Here is a 22,733-nt window from a genome sequence, read left to right as displayed (position 1 = left end):
GTTTTTTTTCTTACGCTGCTCAATGTGTTTTAAAAGTGATTAGACAGTTTATTCTTTGGGTCAGTATGATTACAGCGATACCTTATTTATATTTTTTTTATCTTTTATGCTCTATAGAAAAAAAATTATTTTACATTGTGTTGTCTGCCGGGTGCTCGGGTTCGGCATATTGCGGATCGGATAGACAGATAGCTGGGTGGGGCTGGGAAAAACCCAGCGGTCATGGTGCACATTGGTACTAATGACAAAGTTAGAGGCAGGTGGAAGGTCCTAAAAAATCATTACAGGGAACTAGGAGAGAAGCTGAAGTCCAGGACCTCCAAGGTGGTGTTTTCAGAAATACTACCAGTGCCACGAGCGTCACTAGAAAGACAGCGGGAGCTTAGGGAGATAAATACGAGGCTTAGAAATTGGTGCAGGAAGGAAGGGTTCGGGTTCATGGAGAACTGGGAAAACTTCTCAGTCGGCTACAGGATCTATGGTAGGGATGGGCTGCACCTCAATGGGGAGGATACAGCTGTGCTGGTGGAGAAAATGGTCAGACGGATGGAGGAGCTTTTAAACTAGGATCTGGGGGGAGGGAGCGTAGTGGAGCAAATAAGGGGATAGATAGAGCAGATAGAGACAGTGAGATGGTAGAGGTCAATGAAGGATTAGGGAGGATGGGACATGCAAGGAACGTAGGCAGGCTAAAGGCCCAGTCACACTAAACAACTTACCAGCGATCCCAACAATGATAGGGATCGCTGGTAGGTTGCTAGGAGGTTGCTGGTGAGATGTCACACTGCGACGCTCCAGCGATCCCACCAGCAACCTGACCTGGCAGGGATCGCTGGAGCGTCGGTACACGAGTTGCTGGTGAGCTCACCAGCAACCAGTGACCAACCCCCAGCAGCGCGTGGAAGATGCTGCGCTTGGTAACTAAGGTAAATATCGGGTAACCAACCCGATATTTACCTTGGTTACCAGCGCACGCAGCTACACGTGCAGAGAGCAGGGAGCAGCGCACACTGAGCGCTTGCTCCCTGCTCTCCTAGTTACAGCACACATCGGGTTAATTACCCGATGTGTGCTGCAGCTAAATGTGCACAGAGCAGGGAGCAGCGCACACCGGGTGCAGCTGCACAGGGTACATATATAGGGTATAGAGTACAGGGTGCAGCTGCACAGAGCAGGGAGCAGCGCACACCGCTTAGCGCTGGTTCCCTGCTCTCCTAGCTACAGCACACATCGGGTTAATTAACCCGATGTGTCCTGCAGCTACATGTGCACAGAGCAGGAGCCGGCACTGACAGTGAGAGCGGCGGAGGCTGGTAACAAAGGTAAATATCGGGTAACCAAGGACAGGGCTTCTTGGTTACCCGATGTTTACTGTAGTTACCAGCCTCCGCAGAAGCCGGCTCCTGCTGCCTGCACATTTAGTTGTTGCTGTCTCGCTGTCACACACAGAGATTTGTGCTTCACAGTGGGACAGCAACAACTAAAAAATGGCCAAGGACATTCCGCAACAACCAACGACCTCACAGCAGGGGCCAGGTTGTTGCTGGATGTCACACACAGCGACATCACTAGCAACATCGCTGCTACGTCACAAAAGTTGTTCGTTAGCAGCGATGTTGCTAGCGATGTTGCTTAGTGTGACGGGGCCTTAAGAGTAATAAATGTGTTAATAGTATTAAATGTCTACTGGCAAATGCAAGAAGTCTTGCAAACAAAATGAATGAATTGGAGACTCTTATGTCAACCAAGGATTACGATGTGGTGGGCATTACAGAAACCTGGCTGGATAAAAGCCATGACTGGGTGACAAACATACAGGGTTATACTACATTCAAGAAAGAAAGGAAAGAAAAAAAGGTGGTGGGGTGTGTATATTTATCAAATCTAACCTAAAACCTGTGTTGAATGATGACATTGGGGGGAACTGCAACAATGTAGAGTCAGTATGGGTAAATGTACATGGGGAGGGGAATAATGGAAAAATGCTAATTGGAGTTTGCTATAAGCCTCCTAACATACCTGAACAGGTACAGGTTGAAATGCTGGAACAAATTGAAAAGGCAGCTAATAATAATAATAATCGGGTTCTTATTATGGGGGATTTCAACTATCCAGACATACAGTGGGACATATAATCTGGTTGTGCTAAAAGCTGTAAATTCTTATCTACTATTCAAGACAATTTCCTCTCTCAGATGGTAGATGAACCGACCAGGGGAGAAAATTTGCTAGAACTGGTCCTGTCAAATAGACCGGATAGAATTTCAGATCTACAGGTCCGGGAGCACTTGGGCACCAGCGATCATTATATGGTAAGCTTCAAAGTAATATTCAATAGAACATTTCAAAGGGGAAATGCTAAAACCTGGAATTTTAGGAAAGCTGATTTCAACAAATTAAGGGAAGAGCTTAAATGTGTAGATTAGGACAAAGTCATGGTAACTGAGGATACCGAACATAAATGGGGTAAGTTTAAGGATATACTACTAGAGTCCTGTAAAAAACGTATACCCTCTGGTAATAAAATGTCTAGGAATAAAAAGAAACCACTATGGATAAATGAGACTGTACAAAGTATAATAAAACAAAAACAAAGGGCGTTTAAAATCTTCAAGGCTGAAAATACAGAAATAGCATTTCAGAAGTATAAAGATATCAATAGGAAATGTAAAAAAGAAATCAAGCAAGCAAAATTAGCTACTGAAATAAAAATCGTCAATGACATTAAAATAAATCCCAAAATCTTTTATAAATACATTAATGCCAAAAGGAAAATAAAGGATAATATTGACCCCTTAAAATATAATAACAAGTTAGTTATAGAGGACAAACAAAAAACTGAGATATTAAATAGGCATTTCTCATCTGTGTTCACCAAGGAACTGACTGTACCAGGGATCATTCAACAAGTAAAAAATCAAAGTTCACCACCTGATATAATTGATTTAACACAAGAAGAAGTACGCCTATTAGTGTTGAGCCACCACCCTAGTGTTCGAGTTCGGTTCGGTTCGTCGAATGGCGGCTTATTTCAGCGAACATTCGACGAACGTTCGACGACCACCTTCGAACCCCATTGGAAACAATGGCAGGCAAACACATACAAACACATTATACATGTACACATACAGTTAATAAACCTTGCCATTACACTTACAGGTCTCCGCGATGCGTCCTGTACTTCCGATCATCGCTGCGCCCTCCCGGGAACCAGCACTGATGATAGGACCTTCCGTGACATCAAAATAGCATGCGACCAGTCAGGTGTGTATTATCTCATTTGCTACAGACTGGTCACATGGCTAGACGTCATGCTAGGTCCTGTCAGTGCATCTTTTCAGTACGTGGTGCTCATTTTAGCATCTTCGTGTACCATCGAGATGCTCTGGCACATGGTCGATTCCCCATCCCTGCATGTCGGCGCTCTTTACAGAGTCAGCCTACATGCAAAGACTGGATGCTACAGCCGGTGAATAACAGAGATCACCGTTGCTATAGTAACCCACCTGTCAGATTACCATTTCAATGGTGGAATCGGTGATGTCACCGCTTACAGCCCGCAGCCTCTGCTCACTCACTGAGTGATTAGACTGGACGGGAGCAGCAGCGTCTTCCCCCCAATGCAGTGCTGTCTGATGTAGCAGAGCTGAATGGGTTGAAGGAGAAAGAAGATAGAAGACCAGGATCGTGGAGAGGTTAGAGGGAGTAATAAACATGGAGTCTCTAAGTGTGCCTGTGTATTTATTTCTATTAAAGTATTTTTTCTCTGTGTGGTGCCTATTTTTTAACCCTTTATTGGAGATTCTTAATGGCCAAACTTGCCTGACATTAAGAATCTCTGGCTTAATATTAGCTGGTAAAACAAAGCTAGTATTAACCTATTATTACCCAGCAAGCCACCCGGCATCAGGGCAGCTGGAAGAGTTGTATACAGCGCCAGATGATGGCGCATCTATGACAGCAGCTGCAGAACTACAAGGCTCAGCATACTCCATCCAGGACTGTATGCAGGAGTTTTTTGCCCCACAAAAAATTACGTGGGATTTGCCATGTTTTTGTATGCTAGCCAAGTACAGCAGGCAGCTACGGGCTGCCCCCAACCCCCAGCTGCCTATTTGTACCCGGCTGGGAACCAAAAATATAGGGAAGCCCTTTTGTTTTGTTTTTAATTATTTCATGAATTTCATGAAATAATTAAAAAAAAAAATGACGTGGGCTTCACCCAATTTTTGTGCCCAGCCAGGTACAACTAGGCAGCTGGGGATTGGATTTTCAGCACAGGGTGCCCAAGCTTTCTGGGCACCCCTGCTGCGAATTGCAGTCCGCAGCCGCCCCAGAAAATGGTGCTTTCATAGAAGCGCCATCTTCTGGCGCTGTGTCCAACTCTTCAGCTGCCCTGGTGACGGGTGGCTCGCTGGTTAATTATGGGGTTAGGGCTAGCTGTATATTATCAACTGGCCCTAAGCCCGAAATTCATGGTGTCATGGTGTTTCTAGTACAGATAAAAAAAAACACAACACAGAAAAATAGTTTTATTAGAAATAAAACACAACACAATTTTTGACTCCAACTTTATTGAAATAAAGATCCCCCCTCCACAGTAATCCTGGGTCAAGAGTCCCGCGCCGTCTAAATCGAATCCAATATCATCTGATCGGTTTGCTGGAAGGTAAAGCGATCAGATTATGTGTCAGGTTCAAGGGCCTGAATCACATGACACAGCAGCTGATTGTATAAACGGCTTTTATACAATCAGCTGATGCATCAGTGCAAAAAGAAAACAAAAAAAAACTACACACTTCTGTGCAGACTCCTGTCTGACAGCAGCAGCTGATAGTTTAGCTGTCCGGGCGGTAAAAAGCTGGCCTCACCGCCCGACTTATAGTGTCAGTTGATTCCGTCAGGTGACCGCATCAGCTGATCATCGCCAGGTCTGAGAGAGAGCGAAAAGAGAGAGAAAAGAGAGAGAAAAGAGAGAGAGGGGGAGAGAGAGGGAGAGAGAGAGGGAGCAAGAGAGAGAGGGAGAGAGAGGGATAGAAAGAGAGAGAAAGAGAGAGAGAAAAAGAGAGAAAAAAGAGAGAGAAGAGAAAGAGGAGAGAGAGGAGAGAGCAATGCAGCCTCATTCCATGAACTGCTCCGATTTTAGAGGTGTGTCCTGCGGCTCACAGCTGATGTCCGGCTCCTCCCCTCAGTGCATAATTAAATTATAATTATAAATAAATAATAATTATAATTTAAAATTAAAAATAAATTAAATTCTTTATGGGGACGGCTGGGACTCGAACTCCTGAACTAACTCTCCTTAGGCAGTAGTTTTACCCATTGAGCCACTGTCTGTAATGAAAAGCATAGGAAGATTTGGTAATCTTGACCTCTGTATTGCAGTAGAGAATCCAGAAGTAGGTTATTCAGCTACAAGGATGAATGGAGGGATGGATGGATGGAGGGATGGATGGAAAGAGGGATGGATGAAAGGATGGAGGGATGGATGAATAGATGGAGGGATGGATGGAGGGATGGAGGGATGGATGGATGGATAGAGGGATGGATGGAGGGATAGAGGGATGGATGGAGGGATTGGGGGAGGGATGAAGGGAGGGATGAATTGAGGTAGGGATGGAGGGAGGGATGGATGAATGGATTGATGGATGGATTGATGGATGGGAGGGCAAACACTCGCACTACCACACTCATCCTCGCACACATGCAGGCACTACGGCACGCATCATCCTCGCACACACGTAGGCACTACCGCTCCCATCATCCTCGCACACCCAGGCTTTACCTCAGTGACGTCCCCGCTGACAGCGCGGCTCACTTCATCTGCTGCGTGGATCTGACACAGAGCGCTCGTGTTCTACGGCGCTCCTGTCAGCTTCATGTAGCAGAGATGGATGCGTCGCGAGACCTCGTGGATTACTCCGGACCTGGAGGGGTATTTGGGGATTTTAATAAAATGGTGAAAGAGGTTGTTTTTTTGCCTTTTATTCCAAATAAAGGATTTTTCGTTGTGTGTGTTTATTTACTTTCACTTACAGATTAATCATGGAAGGTATCTCGGGGAGACACCTGACATGATTAACCCCTTATTACCCCGATTGCCACCGCACCAGGGCAATTCGGGATGAGCCGGGTAGAGTCCCAGGACTGTCGCATTCAATTGATGCGGAAATTCTTGTCGGCTGCTAGCTGATATTGTTAGGGTGGTGGGCTCCCCATAACATGGCGCTCCCCATCCTGACAATTCCAGCCTCCAGCCGTGTGGCTTTATCCTGGCTGGTATCAAAATTGGGGGGAACCGAAGGTTTTTTTTTTTTTTTTATTTTAATTTATTTATTTATTTTACAGCAGAATATAGACCTGCCGGCGGCTGTGATTGGTTGCAGTGAGACAGCTGTCACTCATCGTGGGGTCGTGTCAGACTGCAACCAATCATGGGCGCCGGTGGGCGGGGAAAGCAGGGAATACCAGATTGAATGATGAGCGGCAGCCATTTTCAAAAGAGGAAAAGCCGCCGGACCTTTGTGACAGCCGTGCAGCCTTTGTGACAGCCGTGCAGCGCCGCGCCCGTGATCGGTGAGTAGGAAAGAGAGAGTGATTGTGCTGGGGATGCAGGACGCATGCAGATACACAACGTGCGCACATAGCCTTACTGTGAAAAGCCACGCTTTTGGTGACTGAACCATTAGCGAACGGTAACTCGTACTGCTAAACTTGAAGCAAATCGTTCGAGTTTGTCGAACGACTCGAACACCGCCCAAAATCACTCGAATTTGAAATTGACGAATGGTTCAAATCGAACATCGCTCAACTCTAACGCCTACGTCTGAGTAAATTAAACATTGACAAATCCCCAGGGCCAGATGGCATTCATCCACGAATATTGAGGGAATTGAGCTCCTCAATCAACTGACCGCTGTATCTCATCTTTTTAGACTCGCTTGTAACAGGGTTGGTGCCTCAGGATGGGAGGATTTGCTGATGTGGCACCGATATTTAAGAAAGGTAAGAGGGTAGATCCAGGCAACTACCGTCCAGTAAGCCTAACATCAGTAGTATGCAAAGTTTTTGAGAGCATTTTAAGGGATGACATGCAAAAATATATTGCAGAAAATAATATAATAACTGACAAACAGCATGGATACATGAAAGATAAGCTATGTCTAACCAACATGTTGGGGTTCTATGGGGGGGTAAGTGCAAACCTGGATATTGGTAATGCAGCTGATGTGATTAATTTGGACTTTGCAAAGGCATTTGATACTGTACCACATAATAGCCTTATACTAAAGCTCCAGAAGCAAGGACTAGGGGAAACTATATGCAACTGGGTAAGGAATTGGCTAAAAGTTAGGAAACAAAGAGTAGTCATAAATGGTACATTGTCTAAATGGGCTATAGTCAGCAGTGGAGTGCCGCAGGGATCTGTGATAGGACCAATTCTTTTTAATCTCTTTATTAATGACCTTGTGGATGGGATTAAGAGTAAATTGTCAGTCTTTGCTGATAACACCAAACTATGTAAGATATTAAAAACTGACCTAGATAGTACCATATTACAAACAGATCTGGATAAGATGTCAGAATGGGCAGATACTTGGCAAATGAGATTTAATGTTGATAAATGTAAAGTAATTCACGTAGGACGGAGTAATCCTATAACTGCATATACATTAAATGGGAGTAAACTCGGGACTACAGAACAGGAGAAGGACTTGGGTATTCTCATTACAAACAGGCTGAGCAGCAGTATTCAATGTCAAGCAGCAGCTGTAAAAGCAAACAAGATTTTAGGGTGTATAAAAAGAGAGATTAGATCCCGTGATCCTAACATATTGTTACCCCTCTATAAATCACTTGTAAGGCCACATATGGAATATGGGATCCAGTTTTGGGCACCACATTTTAAAAAGGACATTCAGAAGTTAGAGTCAGTTCAAAAGCGGCTAACTAGACTACTACAAGGAATGGAAGGCCTCCTATATGATGACAGGTTGAAAAAGTTAGATATGCTTAGCTTAGAAAAAAGACGTCTAAGAGGAGATCTCATTTATTTGTATAAATACATGTGTGGTCAATATAAAGGACTGGCACATGACTTATTTCTTCCAAAGACAATACTAAGGACCAGGGGGCATATACTGCGAGTGGGAGAAAAGCGATTCCAGCAGCTAAATAGAAAAGGGTTCTTTACAGTTAGAGCAGTCAGACTGTGGAATCCCCTACCACAAGAGGTAGTAATGGCAGATACTATAACAGCTTTTAAAAAAAGGCTGGATGATTTCCTCAGTGCACACAACATTGTCGGTTATAAATGACTAAGTGACCAAATGTAGAACTGGTGGAGGAAGGTTGAACTATATGGACCTAGGTCTTTTTTCAACCTAAGTAACTATGTAACTATGTAACATTTCTGTATTCTAAAGCCAGCTTTACACGTTGCAATTTTGCATACGATATTGTATGCGATTTGCAATGCCCGCATCGTATGTGTGGCACGTTCAATTTGTTGAATGTGCCGCACAAACGATTAACCCCCGTCACACGTACTTACCCGTCCATACGACCTCGATGTGGGCGGCGAACGTCCACTTTCTGGAGTGGGAGGGATGTTTGGCGTCACAGCGACGTCAAGTGGCCAATAGAAGCGGAGGGGCGGATATGAGTGGGATGTAAACATCCTGCCCACCTCTTTCCTTGCGCATTGGCGGCTGGAGCCGCGGGACGCAGGTAAGATCTGTTCAATGTTCCTGGGGTGTCACACACTGCGATGTGTGGTTCCTCGGGAACATTGCACAACCGCACGTTCAATCCATGAGGAATGAACGACGTGTATGCGATGAACGGATTTTCGTTCAATCGCAATCGAACGTACCTGTCACACACTACAATGTACCTTACGGTGCCAGATGTGCGTCACTTACGACGTGACCCCGCCAAACATCGTAAGATATATTGTAGTATGTAAAGCCGGCTTAAGATTTAAGCTTTTTTATTTTTTCGCTGACAGAGCTATATAGTGACTTGTTTTCTGCAGGACAAAATGACGTTTTCAGTGATACCATTTTTATTTATATGTGACTTTTTTTTATTGCATTTTATTCCACTTTTATTGTCAGCTGCATGATGAAAATAGATAGTAAATAGTTTTTCATATAATATTATTTATATTTTTTTACACTATTCACTGAAGAGGTTAACTAGCATGACAGTTTTATAGATTGGGTTTTTCTGGACACGGCGATACCATATTTGTTTATTTTTGGTTTTTACTTTTGTGTTTACATTAATATAAGCATGTATTGATATAATATTTTTGAAAAAAGTTTTTTGTTCTTTATTTTCTGATTTTCTTCATATATTTTTACATTTTTGTTTTCACTTTTTTACTTAGTCCCTATATGGGACATTAACTTTTATTACATTGATTGCTGGTATAATGTATTGCAATGCACTAGCATTAAAGGTACATTCAATGTCGAGAAGTCCCCGCAAAATAGGACATACTGGTACCTCCAGGATCGGGAAGGGGTTTAGCATGTATCGTAAAAAATGCCTCATAGGCTCATACTTGTGGACCCTAACTTTTGAATTGCATATTTACACAGTGCACTCAATTCTGGCACAGAGGTTAATTATACTGTAGGCTAGTCTCATAAATTTGCAACATCCAGTATTAGTCAGAACTAAGCAAGTCACAAGTCTTCTCGTCCTATCTGCCTGGCTACCTTAGAAAATCACAAAGATGTATGCTACTTACGTGCCATCCTGGCGTGTTATGGTATAACCGTATTTTGGATATTTCACAAAGGACACATTAACTCCAACCAAAGGTGTTCCATCTCCAGTCATAACTTGTCCTCTTATTAATGAGACAAGGCTGTAAAAAATACATTCTTTGTAATCAAATGATAATGAGAGAAAAGCACAACATACTACACAGCAAGATGCAGGTTTCTATGTGTTAATATTCAGATTCTTGGACAGTGAATATTTACTGCAAAAAATCTGCCATTTCATTTGCATTAGCAATAAGAAAAGTTATATCTGATAGGTCAGCTAGCAAAGATAACTAAGAAAAAAGCTATTTCCCTAACGCTTACAGTTTACATTATGTATGGTTTTGAAATGTAATTCTTTCTGTAATTCCTCGGGAGTACTGTTTTTTGCTTTCTTGTAATAGAAAATGTAATATAATACTATTTCCTTTCTAACAGCAGCCTCTAACAAACAAAACTTTTCAAAATGAGGAAAAAAACCTTTTTACAGTATTTAAACATTTTTTTTAAATTTTCAATTAAATCAACAACAAATGAATATTACTGAATATTAACTGAAACCTCTTTATAGCAGATTGTGTTCTTGCATTACAAGAGGAAAGTTTGCTCTATATTGGTAAATTTATACGCAGTTGATATATTTTCTTCATATAATTATCCAGAAAATGTCCTTCTTAGCCACCTTTACCTAATCCTCAGCTTAGTAGTCATCATTGCAATATAATGAATAATGAGGTGTTCTGTGTATAACATGTGGCCTATACGTACTGTATGTTTGTACTATAAGACGCACCGGACTATAAGACGCACCTTTTTTTAGAGGAGGAAAAAATAGAAAACAAATTAAATTAAAATGTGGTCATGACCCATTGTTATTGGTGGGTGGGTCTGCTGCTGACGCTGTTATGGAGGTAATAATATCCCCAAATTCTGTACTCATATCCCCTTCCAGGTAGATATGGCCTCCATCGTGGAATATGTATGTTCCCCATCCTTATGTGTGTGTGATCCTCCAACCTGGTGGGTGTGTGTGTGTGTGTGTGGGTGTGTGTATATGTATATGTATATATATATATATATGTATATATATATATATATATATATACACATATATATGTGTATATATATATATATATATATATATATATATATATATCTACAACACATATCTCACAAAAAGAGCCATTAAATGTGAGCACCAGGCCTACCAAATTAAGGCAGGGAGGGTGCCAGCACTACTCATAGTAATAATAATACATTGGAGAAGGAGAGTAAAGTGCAAATATGAATAATTTTTATTGAATACACAACAAGAAAAATGGTTAAAAAGTGGTACACTACCAAAAATCTTAGGGATACGTTCACATAGGACCCAGTAAAATTCATAAGCCCACCCTATATGTCCAAAATACTGAATATAGTAATCTATATTAAGTCCGGGCTAATAGATAAAGGGGTCTAATGTGAACAGTATAATTAATTCTATAGGGACTGCATTAGAAGTACAGCACAGAAATCAAACCATGATTCCCCACCATGTATTGGTAAGAAATCATGGTGATTATGCTATAGGCACCATGGAAAAATTAATGTTAGTACCAATCCAATACAGATAGCACCGGATAATGGTACATCTAAATAGTACAAGGTAAACGGATAAACTCTCTTACCTAAAGTGCTTAAGTGCAAAAGCCGGTGCAGCAAAAAATCTCAATGAGGCCAGCAAAGTGATGCAGTCCCAGGTAGAGTAGAAAGGAATCCCTATAGAATGCCCAAGGTCTCCATCCATGGATTAATTATACTGTTCACATTAGACCCCTTTATCTATTAGCCCGGACTTAATATAGATTACTATATTCAGTATTTTGGACATATAGGGTGGGCTTATGAATTTTACTGGGTCCTATGTGAACGTATCCCTAAGATTTTTGGTAGTGTACCACTTTTTAACCATTTTTCTTGTTGTGTATTCAATAAAAATTATTCATATTTGCACTTTACTCTCCTTCTCCAGTGTATTATATATATATATATATATATATATATATATATATGCCTGTCTCTGTCTCTTTCTTTGTCTGTTACTATCTCTCTGTTTCTTTCCCCATCTGTCTCTTTCCCCGTCTGTCTCCCTGTCTCTTTGTCTGTGTCTTTTCCTGTCTGTCTCTTTCCCTGTCTGCCTGTCTTTGTCTGTCTGTATTTCTCGGTCTCTTTCCCCGTCTGTCTCTATCAAGGTATGTGTCTTTCCCCATCTATCTTTGTCTGTCACTCTGGCTGTCTCCTCCTTCCCTGTCTGCCTGTCTTTGTCCCTGTCTGCATGTCTGTCGTTCTCTTTCCCCATCTGTCTCTTTCCAGGTCTGTCTCTTTCCAGGTCTGTCTCTGTCTGTCTCTTTCACAGTTTGTCTCTGTCTGTCTCTTTCCCTGTCTGTCTCTGTCTGTCTCTTTCTCTTTCTGTCTCTCTCTGTCTCTCTCTATCTGTCTCCCTACCGACATCTTATTACCTCACATATAAGCTTCTTATACAATGAATGTCTTTTGTTCCTATAGCAACCACTCACAGCTCCTACTAATAACCTGTAGTTCCAGGCTCCATTTACTTTAATGAAGGCATGTTTTTTGGAGAGTAACTGTAAAGCACGGGGTTAAATTTTCCTGTCAAAACATAGTCTACAATGTTCCCTGGGTCACATGAGGTGTCTGTGCAAAATTTAGTGATTGTAAATGCGACGGTGCGGATACACTTTTTGTTTCACTTTTTCCCCATTATGTAGCTAGGGGCAAAATTGATTGGTAAATTGGAACGTGCGGGGTTAAAATTTTGCCTCACAACATAGCCTATGACGCTCTCGGGGTCCAGATGTGTGTGTGTGTGTGTGCAAAACTTTGTGGCTGTAGCTGCGACAGTGCAGATGCCAATCCCGGACATACACACATAAATACACACATTCAGCTTTATACATTATTATATATATTGTGAGGTAGCGTGGTCGGCTGCGCAGCAGAAGACACGGGATCCAGGCATTAAGGTTCACAGCACACGGTTTAATGTCCAAACAAAAATCCACAACAATATACATGTGCCTCTCCAGCAGAGAACTCAGGGAGTTCTGTTCACTCCCTCACACCCGGCACACCTGCCCTTGTTCCTGTTTCCATTTAACCCTTCCTTCAGCCTGTAGGGAAACAGCATTAACCCTAGAGTGGATTTACTTTCTATCATGGAGTGAGCACAACCGGGGCGAGACATACCGGCCGTCATAGATAACCCCGGTCACAGTCTCACATACCCCCCCCCTCAGTTCAAGCGTGCGGGGTTGAACTCCCGCCATCAAACATGGGCCGCGGGGCAAGGCATCGGCGTTGCCCTGCAACCCACCGGCCCTATGTTCAACCGTAAACCGGAAGTTCTGCAGAGAAAGGAACCACCGGATAACCCGGGCATTCCGTTCCTTGGCGGACCTCATCCAGACCAGTGGAGAGTGATCCGTCACCAAGCGAAACTGCCGTCCCAGCAGGTAATAGCGTAGGGACTCCAAGGCCCACTTGATCGCCAGGCACTCCTTCTCCACTACGCTATAATTCCGCTCAGGAGGGGTGAGCTTACTACTTAAGAAGGTGACGGGGTGTTCCTCCCCCTGAACCACCTGAGACAGCACTGCCCCCAGGCCGACCTCCGAGGCGTCAGTCTGTACTATGAACTCCTTCCGGAAATCAGGGTGTACAAGAACGGGCTGTCCGCACAGGACCTCCTTCAGGGCCTGGAAGGAGTCCTCGGCCTGCGGAGTCCAGCGCACCATGACGGACTTCTTGCCTTTGAGAAGGTCCGTCAAGGGGGCTGATAGTCCCGCAAAATCCTTTACAAACCTCCTGTAGTACCCCACGATACCCAGGAAGGCCCTAACCTGCTTCGTGGTCAGGGGTCTAGGCCACTTCTGGATCGCCTCAACCTTGTTAATTTGGGGCTTAATCACTCCTTGGCCTATCACGTAGCCCAAGTAGCGGGCTTCCGTGAGTCCCAATGCACATTTCTTGGGATTGGCTGTCAATCCGGCTGTTCGAAGCGCGTCCACCACCGCTTGTACCTGTTCCAAGTGGGTCTGCCAATCGGAGCTGTAAATAATGATGTCATCAAGGTACGCTGATGCATACGCCTGGTGGGGTTCCAGCACTAAGTCCATCAACCTCTGGAACGTGGCCGGAGCGCCATGTAACCCAAAAGGCAAGACAACATAGTGGAAGAGACCCTCCGGCGTAACAAAAGCGGTTTTCTCCTTGGCGGACTCCGTCAGTGGCACCTGCCAGTACCCCTTGGTACTGGCACAGTACCAAGTACTGTGTACTGGCACTGGTACAGTACTGGCACTGGTACAGGTCGAGCGTGGTAAAATATCGCGCCTGTCCCAGCCTATCAATCAGCTCATCCACCCGGGGCATGGGGTAGAGATCGAACTTGGATATTTCGTTCAATCTCCTAAAGTCATTGCAGAACCTTAAGGAGCCATCGGGTTTTGGTATTAGGACAATCGGACTAGCCCATTCACTCCGGGATTTTTCAATGACCCCCAGGCGTAACATTGTCTTTACTTCCTCCGATATGGCTTGTCGTCGAGCCTCCGGTACCCGGTATGACTTCAGGCGTACCTTCAGGTGGGGCTCGGTGACAATATCATGTCGTATCAGACTGGTCCTACCGGGCAGCTCGGAGAAGACATCGGGGTTCTGCTGAACCAGCCGTCTGGCCTCTCGCCTCTGAGTCTTGGTGAGGGCTTCTCCAATCCTTACTTCCGGTTCGTCCTCTCCGGAGGTCGCTGGAGCCGGATGTGAACGACCCGAAGAGGAGGGAGATGGGGAAAAAACAGCCATCAGGCTTTCCCGTTCCTGCCAAGGTTTTAATAGGTTGACATGGTATATTTGTTCAGGTTTCCGCCTACCGGGCTGCAATACTTTATAGTTAACCACCCCGACTCTTTCCTTTATCTCGTAGGGGCCTTGCCACTGAGCCAGGAATTTACTCTCCGCCGTGGGGATTAATACCAACACCCGATCCCCGGGTTTAAAGGTCCGCACGGTGGCTTGTCTATTGTAGCGGCCGCTTTGCGCGGCCTGAGCCTCCTGTAAATGCTCCTTCACAATTGGCATGACCGCGCTTATGCGGTTCTGCATACCCAAAATGTGTTCAATCACACTTTTATGGGGGGTGGGCTCTTGCTCCCATGTTTCCTTTGCCAGGTCCAACAATCCCCGGGAATGTCGCCCGTATAACAATTCAAAAGGCGAAAACCCCGTGGATGCCTGTGGCACCTCACGGATGGCAAACATCAAATAGGGAAGCATCATATCCCAGTCTTTCCCGTCTTTTGAAATCACCCTTTTTAGCATGGTTTTCAGGGTTTTATTGAACCGCTCGACTAAACCGTCCGTTTGAGGATGATACACAGACGTACGCAACTGCTTGATCTGGAGTAGCCGGCAAAGCTCTTTGGTCACTTTAGACATGAATGGGGTCCCCTGATCCGTAAGGATCTCCTTGGGCAACCCCACCCGGCAGAACACAGCAAACAACTCCCGAGCTATAAGCTTTGCTGCAGTATGTCTGAGAGGTATCGCCTCGGGATACCGGGTGGCATAGTCAACTATAACTAGGATGTGTTGGTGCCCTCGAGCGGACTTTACGAGGGGCCCCACCAGATCCATCCCTATCCGTTCAAAAGGGACTTCTATAATGGGTAACGGTACCAACGGACTGCGAAAATGGGTCACGGGTGCGGTAAGCTGACACTCCGGGCAGGTTTCGCAGAACCATTTTACCTCCCCAAAGACCCCGGGCCAATAGAACCTTCGCAATATTCGCTCCTGCGTTTTCTTGACCCCTAGGTGGCCACTCATCAGGTGTTTATGAGCCAAGTCGAGGACCCGCCGGCGATACGGCTGGGGCACCACCAACTGTTCTACCCCCACGCCCCGTATTTCATCTACCCGGTAGAGTAAATCTTGCTTAAGAGCGAAATGGGGGTACCTTACCTGGGCACCGGGCAGCTGTGCCACCCCGTCAACTACTGTCACCCGACTCCGGGCATGTATTAACGTAGGGTCCTGGAGTTGGGCTGTCCCAAACGTATCTGGGGACGCCTCCAACTCCGGGATAGGCTCGACCATCTCAGCTTCTCCTGCAAATACCTCTAGGGGTGACCTATCGGGTTCACACTCTGTCCCTATCATGGTGACCCCTACGGCAGGCGTCCCGGATTCAGGATTGTAGGGCTCAGGTCCCGGACTGATCAATATCTGAGGGGACTTAGGGGGTCCCCTCCATAAAGTCCAAAAATAGGGCAGATCCCTTCCTAGGATTACGTCATAAGGAAGAGTGTTAAGAAGTCCCACCTCATGTTGCACCTGACCGCAAGGTGCTGTGATGGTGACAATCCCCGTGGGATAGTCTCGGCGGTCCCCATGTATGCAAACCACCCCCACGGTACGTCCGGTGGCCTTTACTTTAGCCCTTAGGGTTGATCGCACAAGGGTCACTAAGCTTCCGGAATCCAACAATCCTGTAACCGGACATCAATTCACCTGTATTTGGCACAAGTGGGGCTCCGTCTCTGGGGAGACCAGGTCAGCGGTACACACCACCTGAGCATACATTGAACCCCGCCGGGTAACCCCACAATCCATGGGCTCCGTGGTGAGTGGACACTGGGCTTCCATATGTCCCACCCGCTGACACCGTCAACATCTAATGGGGACGGAAACCCCCTTGACGGGTTGTCGTTTAGGGTACAGAACCTTCCGGACCTCAGGAATGGCGGGCGCGGCCTCAGACGGGACGGTAGGGGACTCCTGTACCGTTGTCAGCGGTGGGTCTTTGGCCCTAGGCTTGGAGGGGCCGGACCGACGGGCGGTACGCAAAGTCTCAGTGTCCCGTATCAAGTCCTGCGTAGCCACATGCCGCTCTACCAGGGACACTAATTGGTCGAGGGTACTCGGGTCACCCTGTCCTACCCACCGTTGAACGGTGATGGGTAAAGTGCGCACAAAACGATCCACTACTACCCTTTCCACCATTTGCGCCGGGCTCAGAGTGTCAGGCTGCAACCACTTTTTTACAAGATGCAACAAGTCATAGGCCTGGGAGCGTACGGGTTTGGCTTCCTCATAGTACCACTGATTTACCCGCTGAGCCCGTACATAGGTATTCACCCCCAACCGAGCCAGTATTTCGGCTTTCAGGGTCACATAGTCAATGGCGTCCTCGGTACAGAGGTCCAGGTACGCTTTTTGGGGTTCCCCCGTCAGATAGGGCGACAATACCTCAGCCCACTGGGGGGTCGGCAGCTTTTCCCGCTCGGCCACCCGCTCAAACACCGCCAGGAACGCTTCCACATCATCCCCCGGGGTCATCTTTTGCAACGCTTGTCTCACCGCTTTCCGGACGCTGCCGTCGTCACCCGGTCCCGGGGTTGTTGCTGCCGGTCCGGCACGGATCGACTTGGCCAGGAGGACCATCTGTTCTTGGTGCCTCTGTTCCTGCAATTTCAAGGATTGCTGGTGCTGTTGCTGCTGATGATCCAACGTCCGGATCAGGTGTGTATTCATCTGTTGTTGCTGTGCAGTAGCCTGAGCCAGCTGCTTTAGTATGTCCTCCATGGCGTTGCCGGGTTTGGGCTGTAGTATAGCCGCTTGAATCCAGGACATGTGCTACCGGTTCACCAGAAATGGAAGCTACACCTCACCGGGCTGGCATGCCCGCCGATTCTCCACCATATGTGAGGTAGCGTGGTCGGCTGCGCAGCAGAAGACACGGGATCCAGGCATTAAGGTTCACAGCACACGGTTTAATGTCCAAACAAAAATCCACAACAACATACATGTGCCTCTCCAGCAGAGAACTCAGGGAGTTCTGTTCACTCCCTCACACCCGGCACACCTGCCCTTGTTCCTGTTTCCATTTAACCCTTCCTTCAGCCTGTAGGGAAACAGCATTAACCCTAGAGTGGATTTACTTTCTATCATGGAGTGAGCACAACCGGGGCGAGACATACCGGCCGTCATAGATAACCCCGGTCACAGTCTCACATAATATATATATATATATATATATATATATATATATATATATATATATATATATATATATATATATATAAAATGATCCAACCCTATCCAGGTGTAAAGTAGTGCCTTTATATACTAAATTTATTTATTGCCTTAGGCTACTTTCACACATCCGGTTTGAGCAGTGCTGTGCTTTGATGGTATGCTGTGCTCTGGCCCGGACACTGCAGTGATCTTCACTTCCTCCAGGCCAGACATGATTGCAACGGCACCCTGCTCCTGCCTCCTAAACAGCGGACACACAGTCTCCCCAGCTGCTGCAGGAAGTCGGCGGCTGGAGCACCCACGTGTGTCCACTGTTTACATTAAACAAGTTTTGATTTGCTGCTGCTCACACCCGCTTCTAGGCACTGACTGAAGAGAGTGGAGAGAGGTGAGTGGGGAGCAGCTAATGAATATTCCTTTACTTTAAACAGCGGGTACACGTGGTTTCTCCAGCCGCCAGCTTCCTGCAGCAGCGATCCTCTCTGCTTCCTGTGATCATGTGATCCCACTCCACAGCCGCTCCCTCCCCACAGCTCCCTAACCCGCAGGTACTCCGCTTTGACATTCAGACCATAAGACGCACCCCACACTTTCATCCCAAATTTGGATGCAAAAAAGTGCGTCTTATGGTCCGAAAAATACGTTAATTACTAAGGTTGGGAGGATATAAATTGTACCAGAAAGGTCTTTAGAAAATCCAGAAATTGTATTAAATAGCAAAACAAAAATGGTATGGATAGACAAGATGAACTTTCCAATTAGTCCGTTTGCATTCTCAGAAAAGGGCAGCACTTGGCTGATCCCTTCCGCTGGAAGGTTTAAGTGATTGGTGGACATCTTAACACCCACACCGCACCAAATAAAACTTTGGAGAAGTCTCTATGATTTTTTCAAAAAATATTCTGAAACTATAGCTACTCTTCAAGATATTCTATTTTTATTTTTTACAGAAAAACAAGGTTGGTACTTTAATTTATATCTACATAATGACATTATAATATAATAATAATAATAAATCTTTATTTTTATAGCGCCAACATATTCTGCAGCGCTTTACAATTCAGGAGGATCATATACAATCAAGTAATAGTTATAGAAAATACAATAATTAGAGTATGGAAAAAAGAGACAACCCTGCTCGTGAGAGCTTACAATCTACAATGAGATGGGGGGGACAAGGTACAAGTGCTTCTTCACAATGAAAATCCAGCCATATCAAGGAAATAGGGGATAGATAATAGCTTCCTGGACCAGTTGGCCAGAACCTTGAGATGCATTTGGGTGCCATGAAGTTTGACGTGGGGTTATATTCTGAGAAGGTGTGGAGGGACTATGTGAATTTAGTTCGGCTAGGGAATGTAATAGGCCATCCTAAAAAGATGCATTTTTAGGGTGCATCTGAAGCTGAGTAAGTTGTGATTCGTCCTAGTTTCTTGAGGTAGAGCATTTCAGAGAATTGGTGCAGCTCAGGAGACGTCTTGGATCCGGGAGTGGGAGGTTCGGATTAGTGTGGATGTTAGTCGAAAGTCATTTGCAGAGCATAGGGAACGGGTAGGGTGATAGACAGAGAGGAGAGTGGAGATGTAGGGGGGTACTGCACTGTGGAGAGCTTTGTGGGTGAGAACAAGCAGTTTAAATTGGATCCTGTGATATATGGGCAGCCAGTGCAATGACTGGCACAGAGAGGAGGCATCCGAGTAGCGGTTAGCCAGGTAGGTGACCCTGGCTGATGCATTAAAGATGGACTGTAGAGGAGAGAGTCTAGTTAGGGGGAGACCAATTAATAGAGAGTTACAGTAGTCGAGGCGGGAGTGGATCAGGGTCACGGTGAGGGTTTTTGTCATTTCCATTGTGAGAAAGGGGCGGATTCTATAGATGTTCTTGAGGTGCAAGCGACAGGAGTGGGCAAGAAATTGTATGAGGTGAAGGAGAGATCGGTGTCAAGTATAACACCTAGGCAGCGAGCCTGGGAGATGGAGATGTTGAGGGAGGTGTTGGGTTTAGGGAGGTTAGAAGATGGAGGGAATAGAAATAGTTCAGTTTTGGAAAGGTTAAGTTTCAGATAGAGAGCAGACATGACATTGGAAACTGCAGTCAGACAGTCACTGGTGTTCTGTAGTACAGCGGGGGTGAGGTCACGGGATGAACATAAACCATTCACAGACACATCATCACAGAACTTCCATGCAGAATTAGTGACAACGATGAAATGTAATTTATAAAAACTTGGTAATTTACCTGAATTTTTACTGAAACCTCAGTAAACACATTATGATTATAAAGTTAGTTCTGCTACATCTATGTGGATTTATCATACAACAGTTACATAGAGAGATGGGACAAAAAAAGAAGTAAAGGTCGGAGAATTTATATTTTGGCTACATGGGATTTGTAGACATCAATGACAAAAGACAGCTGAAATCGTTTCCCCGTTTAAATGCATGTATATATAAGAAAGTGTTCTCAAAGTTTTTTCCACAGATAAACAATAAGACCACTCTTCTTGGTGGAACTGTTGTTCTTGCTATTGATTATATTGCTGCAATATACCTTTAGTCATTTTCTTCCATTATTGTTTGAAAACCATGAGCTTTTCTGTTTACATTTAGTATAAAAACAGACTTTCTTTGTAACGGCTTATAAAAGTCACATAGGGGAAAACACTGCGTCTTTCAAAGATGGCAAATTGGCAAGTAGACCGCTTTGGAGCTCGATTTAACAGTCTTAAGGTAATTCTGTACAAGCAGTGCTTCTTAACACTTCTGGACAGGCTCCCAGGCTTAAAGCAAATGGATCAAAATGACCGTGTCTCATAGCAGATAATGGGATTCCTGTCACTGTCTGGAAATCAATCTCATGCAGTTAGTGTCTCTTCTTGTTTTACTATTACTTACTCCCTATTAGTCAATATCAGCTCTACAATAATAATAAAATCTTAGCATTTATATACTAGTTGTTACACTGGGATATTTCTTCAATATAGCAGTTATCGATAAATATGAGTAGATTTCAGTCTTCTTTTAGTTACAATTAAGTAGGGATATTATATATCTCTGCCAAAAACTTTAGCTTTTTTTATTCTACCTTCTCACATAATGTTCTGGGAATGCAATGCAGTTTGCTCTGCTGAAATGAAAACTATCAATTTCTATTTCTTTCTTTAGCAACTTAAGTAGAAGTTGATGGTGGAGGAAAGTGTACTGTCAAGCTATTACCAGCTTTAACAGGACTTAATGGTCTCTAGGGGCCTGACCGATCTCAATTGACCTTGTATCTCAGATTGACAGTTCAAAAAACCCTGCAGGATGTCTCATAGCTGCAATAAATTCAATCTAACTACAGTATTTCTCTCAGTAATACAGTGAAATAAACACTGCCAATGAACAGTCTGCTGATGCTGCTTAGTACCAGCAATAAACAATAAGGCATACAATAATAACTGCATTGAACAAAAAGGTCAGTTTACACAGGCTAATATTCATATGAAGCAGAGCTTTTAAGAAAGATTTTTTGGCCCAAGCGTATCTTGCAGCAATCAATATAGGTGTAGCGGCCTTACCTTAGTAAAAGGTATTTTATTCGAGGACCAATGAACTTGCTATATTGTCAATCAGTGATTGTTATGAGAATAAATCTGCCATTATAGAAATACCTTCATTTACATTTGTTGTATCAAAGTTTATATTCACATATTATAATATACATAAATACAGTGGGGAAAGTAGGTACATGATACACTGCTCATTTTGCAAGTTTTCCACTCAAAAGGAAAGGAGGGGTCTCTAATTTTTATGATAGGTTCACTTCAACTGTGACAGACAGATTCCTCCCCCCAAAGAAATCCAGAAAATCACATTGTATGATTTTTAAATAATTGATGTGCATTTTATTGCATGAAATAAGTATTTGATACGATATAAAAACAGATATTTTGCAATTACAGAGGTCGGACATTTCCTGTAGTTATTGACCAAGTTTGCACACAATGCAGCAGGGAATTTGGCCCCCTCCTCCAAACAGATCTTCTCCAGATCTTTCAGGTTTTGGGGCTGTCGCTGGGCAACATAGAGTTTCATCTCCCTCCAAAAATGTTCTATTGGGTTCAGGTCTGGAGACCGGCTAGGCCATCCCAGGATCTTGAAATGTTTCTTATAGAGCCACTACTTAGCTGCCCTGGCAGTGTGTTTCAAGTCATTGTGATGCTAAAAGACCCAGCGATGACTCATCTTCATTGCTCTTACTGAGGGAAGAAGGTTGTTGGCCACAATCTCACTGTACATGACCCCATCCATCCTCCTTTCAACTCAGTGCAGTTGCCCTATCCCTTTTACAGCAAATCACCCCCAACGTATGATGTTTCCACCCCCATGCATCACAGTTGGGACTATTTTATTATGGCTGCAATCATCCATCTTTTTCCTCCAAACACAGCAAGTGGAGTTGGTACCAAATAGTTCTATTTTGGTCTCATCTGACCACATGACCTTCTCCTACACCTCCTCTGTATCATTCAGATGGTCATTGGTGAACTTCAGCCAGGTCTGGACATGTGTTGGCGTGAGCAGGGGGACCTTGCAAGTCCTGCAGGATTTGAATCCATCAATGACGGTGTAGTGTTTTGCTAACTGTAAGCTGTAAGACTGTGGAACCAGCTCTCTTCAGGTCATTGACGAGGATCTCCCATGTATTTCTGGGCTGGATCCTGACCTTTCTCAGAATCATCCTTACTCCATGAGGCAAGATCTTGCATAGAGCCCCAGACCGAGTAAGATTGACAGCCATTTTGTGCTTCTTCCATTATCTAATAATTTCAGCAAGAGTTGTTGTCTGACCAAGCTGCTTTCCTATTGTTTTGTA

The 22,733-nt window shown here is 44.6% G+C and overlaps 1 protein-coding gene across 6 annotated transcripts in view; it reads right to left on the bottom strand.

Annotated features, from left to right (window-relative positions):
• TENM2 (teneurin transmembrane protein 2) overlaps positions 1–22,733 on the bottom strand; it is a 4,009,156-nt gene that overhangs the window by 989,368 nt on the left and 2,997,055 nt on the right. For all 6 annotated transcript variants that reach the window (XM_075344552.1, XM_075344547.1, XM_075344548.1 and 3 more), the window contains one exon: positions 9,761–9,880. In XM_075344552.1, coding sequence (XP_075200667.1) covers positions 9,761–9,880 — 120 coding nt within the window. The remainder of the gene's footprint in view (positions 1–9,760; positions 9,881–22,733) is intronic.

Source organism: Anomaloglossus baeobatrachus, chromosome 4 (assembly GCF_048569485.1).
Source record: "Anomaloglossus baeobatrachus isolate aAnoBae1 chromosome 4, aAnoBae1.hap1, whole genome shotgun sequence".
In the NCBI taxonomy this organism is placed as follows: domain Eukaryota; kingdom Metazoa; phylum Chordata; class Amphibia; order Anura; family Aromobatidae; genus Anomaloglossus; species Anomaloglossus baeobatrachus.
This window is presented reverse-complemented; position numbering and strand designations above follow the sequence as displayed.